Source organism: Rana temporaria, chromosome 3 (assembly GCF_905171775.1).
Source record: "Rana temporaria chromosome 3, aRanTem1.1, whole genome shotgun sequence".
Classification (NCBI taxonomy): Eukaryota; Metazoa; Chordata; class Amphibia; order Anura; family Ranidae; genus Rana; species Rana temporaria.
Genome location: NC_053491.1, coordinates 284217485 through 284227745, shown reverse-complemented (window position 1 = coordinate 284227745; position 10261 = coordinate 284217485). Strand labels below are relative to the sequence as shown.

Here is a 10261-nt window from a genome sequence, read left to right as displayed (position 1 = left end):
AGCAGTCAGTGATGTCACCAACATGCAGCAGTTAGTGATGTCACCTGTTGGCCCTGGCCCTTGTTCAGAACTGTCACATGACAGAGCTTATATATATATATATATATATATATATATATATATATATATATATATATATATATATATATATATATATATATATATATATATATATATATATATATAATTTTTCCAGGGAACCTGCTGAGTCATCCATTGTTGAGGCTGCAATGGCTGGCTTCCCAGTCTGCTCCTTGGCAACCAGCTTAATGTGATTAATTACTGCATAAAAAATTCAGTAATTGCCACTAAATCTAACAAACCCTGTATTTGGTATCTGTACAAATTCTTAGTGATTTGCTCTTTCACACCTGGTTTACTGTAAGTGTTTGTTACTGAATTTTATTGGCCCTTTAACTCTTAATGAATTGACCCCAAAGTCTCTTGTATTTGCTACTTTACAGTTTTGACAAAGTGAAGCATGGCAACTGTGATTTTCATTGACCAAGAGAATGGAGGTGTTGCTTCTACTATCCTGTCCAAGGATCGCCTAAAATCTACAATCCCTGGTGAGTGTTTTCTCAGTTTCCAGCTGGAATTTCTAGCCAATTCATTGCATAATTTCAATCTTATTCAAAGTAGATCTTTGGCTGGTTTGGTTGCAAAAGTGGCAATATACCAGTAAGGATTTTTTATTTAGCAAAAAATCATAACAGCAGAAATGCGTATGGTCCGTAAGGGGTATATGGGTGCAGTTATCTCTGCTGTTTGAACTGTTGCCATCATGATGTGTGGGTGTTAATTTTGTAGTATTTTTTTCTTATACTTTCCTCGGATGCAGCATCGGTCTGATGTTGCATCTGTCCCCGGGGGTCTCTGCACCGACAACCGAACACCTCCAATTGCTCGGTTCTCACTCCTCCCCAAGCAGACTGATGCTGGCTGTCAGCATTGCTACTTCTCCATGCTTATTGGAGCAATGAGCTGTGGGAGTGGCCATCTCAGCGGCTTGATGAGACTGCCATCAATCAAGTCAGCTGGCGGATCCCAACTTGGAAGTCGGGATGACGTGTTGCCCCCACTGATGGCATCAGACCGCTCTTTGCTGAAAACGGATCACAGGAGTGCAACGCTAATTGCAATCCTGTGACCCAGCCTAAATGGCTCAGGCTGGACTTCTCCCTTTAAGTACTATGTAGCAGAGTGCGTGTGTGGATTTTTATATATATTTTTATTTTGTAAAGGAAAAACCCTTTTGAAAAGTCATCCTGGGAAAGTGTTTGACAGCTCTGGAACTGTGGTGAAGCCAAGAAAAGCTCTGGGAGATGTCAACAAGCAGGTTGTCAACACGGCAGTTCCACAGAAGAAGGGAGCACTTGGAGTGAAGAATTCTGCACCAGTTACTAAGCAGGTAATACTTTTCGAAGCAGTGATCAGGCTTGACACGTGTTGTGTGTGTGTGTGTGTGTGTGTGTGTGTGTTTTTTTTCTGCATCAACATAAAGCGTGTGCACCAGGCACCCTAATACTTGCCTGTGCCTATCCCTATCCAGCAATGTTGCAGGGGAGACCCAGCTATCTTTGGCTAAGACAGCAGTGTGGTGTCATGGCTGCTGTCAGTGAGTCAATGAGAGAAAGGTGGCAGAGCTGTGTCAGGTCATGGCTTCATGTCTGAATGGGCATGAGGAGCCTCAGCTCAGATGCCCCATAGCAAACTGGTTGCTATGGGGGCATTCATCAGGAGGGACCGGGAGCACCAAAGGTAACAGAATCAGCACTGCGCAAAACAGAGGTTAATATCTTTTGTCTTAAAATGAAAGAAAAAAAAAATGTGTCGCTTTAAAAGCAGTCGGCATTTCCATATAATGTTGTTTGGCTTTTCTTTACCTGAGAAAAGGACTGATTGGCAGTATTTCTGATCTCATGCAGCTTCCCCCACCCCATTAGACTTGCCTTGTTATGTTGACATTGGTCTCTGGAGAGGCAACCATCTTGGTAGAGGCAGGGCTTTGATTCCTGTTATAGGTTGGACTTGTGTGGGGTCCCCCCCACCTATTATGTAAAGCATCTAGAAAGAACTAGGCAGCACCGTGCCTTGGTAATCACCAACATACTCTTGACATCTAATCAATCCTGCCGATTTGCTAGCCCCCTAAGATTTGTGTTATGCACAGGACTCTCTTCATGGACACCTTTGCTCCAGGCGATTGAAAAAGCAGCATCACCATGCTCCCAAAGCCATGATTTGAAAGGCGCTTCAAGTGATTGGGTGGGCACTCATTCCATTGGCCAGAAGATTACTGTATTGGAATCTGAGTCCTCTCCTGAATGCACAAAGTGATGGTTTTTTCTGCCTCGTAAATGGTTGTGCAAGGACTGTCTCGGGCTAACAGGTCAGGCCTGAATTATTGGTTATATATATTTCATGCTTGGCTGACAAAATGCACTAGAAACTAGATTGCATTGACAATCGATGGCTTTATTTCTTATACATAAACATGTGCAGTGCTTGGAGGATGCACCATCTAAGCATGCTTTAGGTGTCCATATAAATTGACTCCCACATTTATATTTTGTACTTTTTGAATAGTGTGAAAAGGGTTGGAACCATTTAGGGGGTTTTATTGCTGCCTAGAAATTTAGATTGCACAATAAAGGGGTCTTTAGTTTTTAACTACCTATGTTAAACTGTTTAATTTCCAGGCTTCTGAAGCATGCATCAAGCCTAGCAAACGTAACTACCCTGAGATTGAAAAGTGTGTTCCTTATGATCCTGCAGGTAAGATTTTGTTGACTGGGGTTTTTCCTTGCACAATGAGTGGTTTTTTTTTTTTGGGGGGGGGGGGGTTTACCAAGCAGCTTGTACTGTTTAATTGTGCGTGGGGTTCTATGTAAACTTTGGTCTTAAAGGGGTTGTTAAGGTTCATTCCTGTTCCTCCTTGGTAAGCTGTTCTGGCTAACCACCGCTCAGATGATGGTGGCAAGTTTACTGAGGAGAAACGGGAAGTGAAAAATCCAGACAAGGGGGGAATTGGAAGGGAAGTCCATTTTAGGTATGGAGTATCCCAGAAGGACATCCTGCTGGGCTTCACAGTGCCCACAAACAAGATGGAAACGTACATCTATGGATTTTTCTAAAATATCTTGAGGGAGAAAACAATTCCTGGCGGCTAGAAGATTGGGACACACGAGTTCCTCATTTACCAAGGTAAGAGCGGCAGAAGGATTAAAAAAAAAAAAAAAAAGAAAAACCTGCGGAACCCCGCTTTAAGCTAACGCATTGTTGGTTCACTTTTTCCTTCCATTTCTCTTCTAAATGTTCTTTGTTTTCTTTGTCTGAATTTCTCACTTCCTGTTCCTCCTCCAGTAAGGTGTTCAGTAAGCTCTTCTAAATAACTTTCCACTGCTCGGATGATGGTGGAAAGCTTACTGAGGAGAAACGGAAGTGAGAAATTCAAAGAAAATAAACATTTAGAAGGGAAATCAAAGGAAGTGAACCCAACAATGCACTAGCTTAAAGGAACCTATTTAGAAGGTTAAAAAAACCTTTACAACCCCTTTAACTTGACCAGATTAAGACTGACTTGTATTGATATGACTTCCTTCTGGCCTATAAGGAAGCTAGATGCCAGTGACTTGGTGCTTTCAGTGATGCTGTCTTGGCCTGTAATTGGCAACACTGGGTACCTGGATCAGCAGTTGGGCAAAGAAGCCATTGCATGCATTGCTTGTATACGTTTTATTTCTTCTAGATTTTGAAACCTCTGATGTCCCAGAAGAGCACAAACTGAGCCATTTCTACCTTGGTGGATCCCCCCTGTTTGTGCATGAAAAGGAAGCGGCAAACTTTGATGCCTTGACCCAGGAGCCAGCACCAATGGATGTTCCAGTCTTTAGCTGGGAGTCAGGTTGGTGTCAAATGTGACTTGCTCATGTCACAGCATGAAGGATTAACTTGCAGAAGGGAACAAGAATGAACACTTCTAGGTCTCAGAATCTGCCGTCAAACTTGACAGGCCATAAACATCCAAATGCCTTGCTGCTGCTGAGGGCCACCATCTTGGATGGGGTGGCATTCCCAGTAGACTGAGCTGACCTTAATCCTTTAAGGTTGTGCAGCACCTACAAATGATTCGACACCTAAAAGTCCCCTCCAGGCATAACCTCTCCCATTCCAGAAAGGCTTTAAGATTTTTTTTTTTTTTTTTTTTTTTTTTTTTCTTTAGCTAGTATCCAAAGGTGTGGTGGGCAGTGCTGTGCAGCTCTGCACAATTTACCAGATTCTCTGCAGGGGGTTGGTCAGCATGCTTTGCCTATAAGGATCCATGCCTACAGCTGTAATCACTAAGATGATTGCATCCACACCCTGTAAGAAACCCTGAGCAATGATCTCCTCTTGTCTGGTAGGGGTGCTATACAGGTTCATGACAATAGACCTTCTGCAGCAAGACAGCCATGATAGCCTGGTGCCAATGACAGTGGTGTTGGACTTGCTGCCTCAGCGTCTTTGAGCCCTTCCTGCTGTTGAGCATGCCCTCACTAATTTACTTCTATGCTTGTGTTCTCTACAACTGTAGGTGACCTTGTTGCGCTCCTCCTTTGGACAATGCAGTTGCAGGATTATCCTGTGATTTCGGTCATAACTCCACAGCTGTGACATGCATTAATCAAAGGGAACAAAGTGGATTCCATTTTGTCCTGGGTGGTGCTTCACTTGGAAAGTCTGGGCAGAGTGGCAGTGTAGATGTACTAAAGAGGGTGGAGCACTTTTTTTTTTTTTTTTTTTTTTGCAGCTCTCCAAAGTGAAATGGTTGCAGCCTTTTGTCCAATTAAAACCTCATACTGATTAATACTTTTGCATTGTATCTAGATGTCTAAAACCTGAATTGTACAAGTAACTTTTATTTCTTCTTTCCCCCAGATATTTCAAGCACACTACCATCTTTCCTGGCAACCTTTGATATCGCACTGGATTTACCTCAGGTGGTAAACTGACTTTATACTCAATGGTTTGAGTCTTTTGCCTTGTCTAGTGCATTCAATGCTCATCCACTGAGATAAGGGAGTCATTTGGTTCAGCAAATCGCTAGGTCTGCACAATGTCATGACGAGACAACACATCAGTGCGTGCATGAGTCATTTCATGTTGGCGAATAAAAGATGGGTGATACTAGCATTAAGAAGCTAGAGCAGATGGCATCACCTCATGGGCCAGTCTTAACTTGGTTCTGTTAAGACCGGGCTGCTGGTCCTGGAGCTTGCACCTTTTTTAAATGTACTGTAAACATACTGCCATCATATTTCGTGTGTTTAAAAAAAAAAAAAAAAAAAAAGGTTGTTTACCAAACATTGGCTTGTGGGGAGACATAGTGGGAACCTGAATTTTAAGCCTCCCAAACTCTGGCCAAAACTAAAAGGGGTAGGTTGTGCTTGATGTGTATCTGCTACGGCCCTTAATAACAACAAATGGTTAACTATTCCATTTTAGATTTCTGAAGCCTGTATCAAGCCAAGCTACCCTGAGATTGAGAAGTGTCTGCCTTACCATCCTGAAGGCAAGTGTTTACTGGGGTGGGGATTTTCTAAACTGCTTGTATGCTACAGTGTAAACCAGGAATGTTTGGTGGAACGCCTGTAGTTTTCTCTCTGCTTGCCATGTACTGGAGAAGTACAACAGTCTTTCCCCTGGATGTTGACTTCACTGCTAAAACACAAACTGAGCATATGGTGTAATTGATGTCATTCAGGTTTTGGAATTCTAGTTTGCACTTTATGCCTCTCCATTGGTCTAACTTCCCAAGGGGAGCATAAGCTTGACTGTCACGCTACAATCTAACGGCTACACTGGCTCTGAGCTTTGCATGTAGCTTCAGCTATATATAGTGCTGGGTTCTGGCTGTGAGACAGACTTCCTGTCTCACCTGGAACTATTCAGTCAGGCTGAGAATGAAGCAAAGGCACAGGTAGTGTCTGGGATTGCAGGTGTGTATTCATGGTGTGTTGGAGTGTGCTTTTGCCATGGAGTCTATCTTTGGTATTGCTTTTGTGACAGGAGCCGGTGCTATACAAGAAGCTCCATTTACCACACTGATGCGCTGGGATGGCAGATCAGCAACCTGTGATCTGGGTTTGCCAAACCACTAGAGCAAGGAGGTCGTGGGCCACATCAGAGGGCTCCACTGGCCACATGTGGCTACTGGGCCACTGGTTGGGAACCCCTGATCTAATGCTATCAAAGGCTTGTGGAATAACTAGTTGTATGGACAGCCAAGTCCATTCTGGTCTGCTTGTATTGCTTGGAGAAAAGTTCAGTGGGTTTGTTGTTCATGAGCAGTATATAGGAGAGATGCACATCAATCTCCCTATGGGGTCTTGCAGATGTATTTATCTGTCTCCCATCTTGAATGGGTGTTGGCTTGTAAATCCTGTGCTTTCTCTTAGGTTATGGGTATGCAGGAAATGAGTAGCTTGCTCCAGATCAATAATGAAATCCATTTGTTCATTGGGCATACATTTTGGGGGTAGCTGGGTACATCAGAATTTATCACTTGCATATTGGGGTAAAAGATCTGGAGTCTTGATGCTTGCATAGCGAGAAGTAGATTATGGCATTCTGTATGTCTGTTGGATGAGGACCTTTTCAGCCTAGTCAAGATGGCATACCATTACAGGTCAAGGCTGAGAAGGGCTCGTTTGTGGGGCCTGATTCTGTGGGATTGTATTACCCGCGCTCTTTGGGCTTCAGTTCTGGTTTTAAAGTTGTTCCCTAATGCAAGATCTGATTTTTGAGATGCTGCCACCTCCACTTTTACACACTCCCTGTCAACCTCTTGTGACAGTATGGCCTTCATCTGTCGTGTGTATTGTAACCAATTTTTTTTTCTTCTAAAACCAGGTGGCATCTCATCTGCAGTAGATGAGGTCTCCGTACAACTAATCACATTGACTATTGTGATCCACCTGCCAGTTGTAGGGAGGTACCATGTGCCTCCGTGGGACACATGATTTTATAAAATGAGGATTTATTATACTGGGTGGTAAATAAGGAACCAAGAACTATTTCTGCAAGTTGTGTGATCTGAGTCTGGATTCTTCTTGAAAGGTCCCAGGAGCAGCATTCCCAGAACACAATGTAAAATTCCCCTAGAACATGTAAACCTCCTGCAGGAACTAGTTGAGATTCAGTTCCCAATTTTGCTGAACTACCCCTCAAACCATGTATGGGCAGGCTAAATGTACCAGAGTTGATTATGTGACCAACTTTGGTACAACCAGCCTGTTGCATTTTACAAGTGATTGTAGCCACTAGCAGTTTGTGGTTTCCTGGCAGGGGTGGCTTCTGCCAGAACACAATCTCTCCATTGGAGAGATTTCCCCCATAAACAGTTGGTGTAGTTTCAGGAAAGAATTGCTTTGTGTATGAATGGGTTTGGAATTTTTTATTTTTCGCATTTGGGCAACATTTTGTTTGCATGCCATATTGGCTATGTGTTGTGCTAAGGACTCTCGTTCAAAATGGTAGTATGAAGCTCTTCTGGACCGCAGAATAGGTTTGGATAAGTAAATGAGAATTTCATTTAACATCACAAGTTCAGGAATTACCTGGAAATTGCTAGGTAAGTGGTTGTAAACCGTTTACTACCACTTTAACCTACAGGTAAGCCTAGATCAAGGTTTGCCTGTAGGTGCTTGAAATATATCCCAGACCTGCAGTCTAGGAGATTTGCAAATCGCCATACAGTGATTTGTTCTGCGCCAGAGTTAAAAAGTGCACGCTGTGCCATTTCCAACTTGGGTCATGCCGTAAGTGGAGGCTCCCTTGCGCAGGAGTGACATCACGCGACTCCGGCTCCTCACAGAGCCAGAGTTTGTGGCCCCGGAAGGAGGAGGGGTGAAAGGATACTCGCCTGCAGGAGAAGCCTGTGATGCCCATTATGTGACACTTATGAGGAAGACAGGGACTAGTATGCGATGCATAGTAGCCCATCATGCTTTAGCTTTGCAGGGAAAGGAAGTAACACCCATCAGGGTTTACTTGCCCTTTAAAAAGTCACCAGCATTTTCTTTATATAAATGGTCTCTTTATTTGCAAATATGCTGAACTCGTCCATTTCCTAGCATAGCCCTGTTCTGTTTGCTGTATTGGCTCTGTGCTGATCCAGCTCCTCCACCCCTTGCCTCCCACATACTTTTTGCCAGGGGAGAGAAGGACTGGTATTGTCACCTGAGTGATAGCTGAGTTTTGGGGTGCTGACATCACATTCAGGATGGTGGCCTCAAGCAGCAATTTACAAACAGCACTTTATAGGTAAATGACATGCAAAAGTTAAACAAATTAATTGTATGACACTGAAGTGAAATACCTGGTGACCGTTTCTCTCCAGTTGCACTTTAAGTCTTGATGCTGCAACTGACAACTGTGGCTAAACTGTCTTGCCAAGTGACTCAAGTAAATGCTATTTAACTCATTCAGTAAAACACAAGCTGCTTGATCAATCGGTAATGTCCATGGAAGGTTTCCGAGCAAGATTATTTCTCTTCCTAGAGTTTGAAACATTTGATGTTCCTGAAGAGTGCAGACTGAGCCATCTCTACCTTGCTGGAGTTCCCCTTGTGTATGAAAATGGGTTTGCATTATCGACCAAGGAGCCAATTCCAATGGATATTCCAATCTTTAGCTGGGAATCAGGTTGGTTTTAACTTTGGGTGAAAATACTAAAAGGTGTGTGTGTGTGTGTGTGTCGCCTTGCAATTGTCCCAATGGTAGGGGGTACCAGATAAGTGAATTTGCTTGCTAAAGGCAGGAGAGGTCCCACATCTGATATTGTATGCAATGTGGGATGTATTGCTAAGGAGAGCCCTTGGCTTTAACTACAGGTTCTAGCTGTTAAGGTTTTGGCCACCTCCCTCCTTGGCAAGCCTACTATATCACTTGCTAATGGGTTATTTGTTGCCTGGTATATCTGACATTGCTATTACAACATCAGTACTATAATGGACTATTTTCTAATCTGGAAAGAATACAAATTTGCAATGGGGGGGAGGAGCAGGGTAAATATCACCACACAATACCATTTTTTTTTAAACCACTATAATACACAACAGGGTGTATGATGCAATGTAACTAAATGCCTGGGTGTGTCTTTGTCCCCCCCCCCTTAGAGGCCTGCCTAACAGTAAGGCAAGGGGGTGTCATGGCTTATTTGTGTATCCTGGCTGTACAATGAATTTAGAGCTTGGTACATAAAAATCCTCTAGTTCATAATGCAACTAAGTTGCTGTATTTTGTTGGATATGCCTATTTTTGATTTCAGGAAATGTGGCTTTAGTGAATTTAAGTGTGCAGTTGGTATTTTACCTCAGTTGGCCACGTATGGCCTTATGGTATACCCATACAATGGTTTGAAGTTGGGTAAACTACCACTGTAGCAGAATCTTTGTGCCTGACCAGTATTCTACCAACTTGACAAAACTGGGGTCTAATCTCAAGCTAATTGTAATCCACTTCTCACTGAATCAATTACTTTAGATCCAATTTTATGCCAAGTAACTTATTTTTTTTCAGATATATCAAGTACATGCCCATCCTTCCTGGCAACTCTAGATGAGGTCACACTTCATATGCCCAAGATGGAGAACTGTTAGCAGTGTTTTAACCTTTTTTGTGACTAACTTTTATGTATTTTTAAATAAACATTATATTTTATTAAACAATTGTTTGTTTAACCTTTTACAAATGAGAAAAGGGTTTCAAAAAGTCATCGCAAACTAAGTACTTTTATCAAATTGCAAGTATACATTTTGGCTTAAATATAACCCATATAGGTGTATATTTATCCTGTGTGACAGTTGGGAGTCTACAAGCTATGGTGTGTAATTGAAAAACTGCAGACATCCTAACTCTTCTACTCCTGAGCATGGGGATACTCTAATGTTCACAGGCATCCGTTCCTCCTCTGATTTGGTTAGTGACCCACTGTTCTCCATGGTCAGAATCCAACTGAGCTACACACTTAGATGGATGTCATGAATCTGCCCAGCTGTCCTTTAAGGCTGGTTGGAGCAAGGATTAATTGTATCCAAGTTTTTATTAAATAAATTTCAAGCAAATTTGCCCATCCTGGTCTTGAGAACCATCTGGGCATGCCATGGCCTCAAACTGTAATAGGCAGTGAGGAGTGAAATCAAAAATGTACACTTGATGGGGCAGAGTGGCTGCACTTGATGGGGCAGAGTGGCTGCACAATTGACAACTATTTTTT

General features: G+C 42.7%; 1 protein-coding gene across 1 annotated transcript; it reads left to right on the top strand.

Moving 5' to 3' along the window:
- Positions 1-429: 429 nt before the first annotated feature.
- LOC120932382 (securin-like) lies at positions 430-9661 on the top strand. The gene is made up of 8 exons (XM_040344721.1): positions 430-569; positions 1245-1411; positions 2703-2778; positions 3752-3907; positions 4921-4982; positions 5488-5554; positions 8545-8688; positions 9565-9661. Exons 1-8 carry the CDS (start codon positions 482-484, stop codon positions 9642-9644), a joined length of 840 nt encoding a protein of 279 aa, XP_040200655.1. The 5' UTR covers positions 430-481; the 3' UTR covers positions 9645-9661.
- Positions 9662-10261: the final 600 nt, after the last annotated feature.

What these genes read in the sequence shown, in the direction of transcription:
- LOC120932382 (XM_040344721.1), top strand. Translation starts at nt 482, where the DNA reads ATGGCAACTGTGATTTTCATTGACCAAGAGAATGGAGGTGTTGCTTCT. An exon ending in TGTTCCTTATGATCCTGCAG is followed by an intron (nt 2,779 to 3,751) that starts GTAAGATTTTGT and finishes TATTTCTTCTAG; the next exon opens with ATTTTGAAACCTCTGATGTC. An exon ending in TCTGCCTTACCATCCTGAAG is followed by an intron (nt 5,555 to 8,544) that starts GCAAGTGTTTAC and finishes TTCTCTTCCTAG; the next exon opens with AGTTTGAAACATTTGATGTT.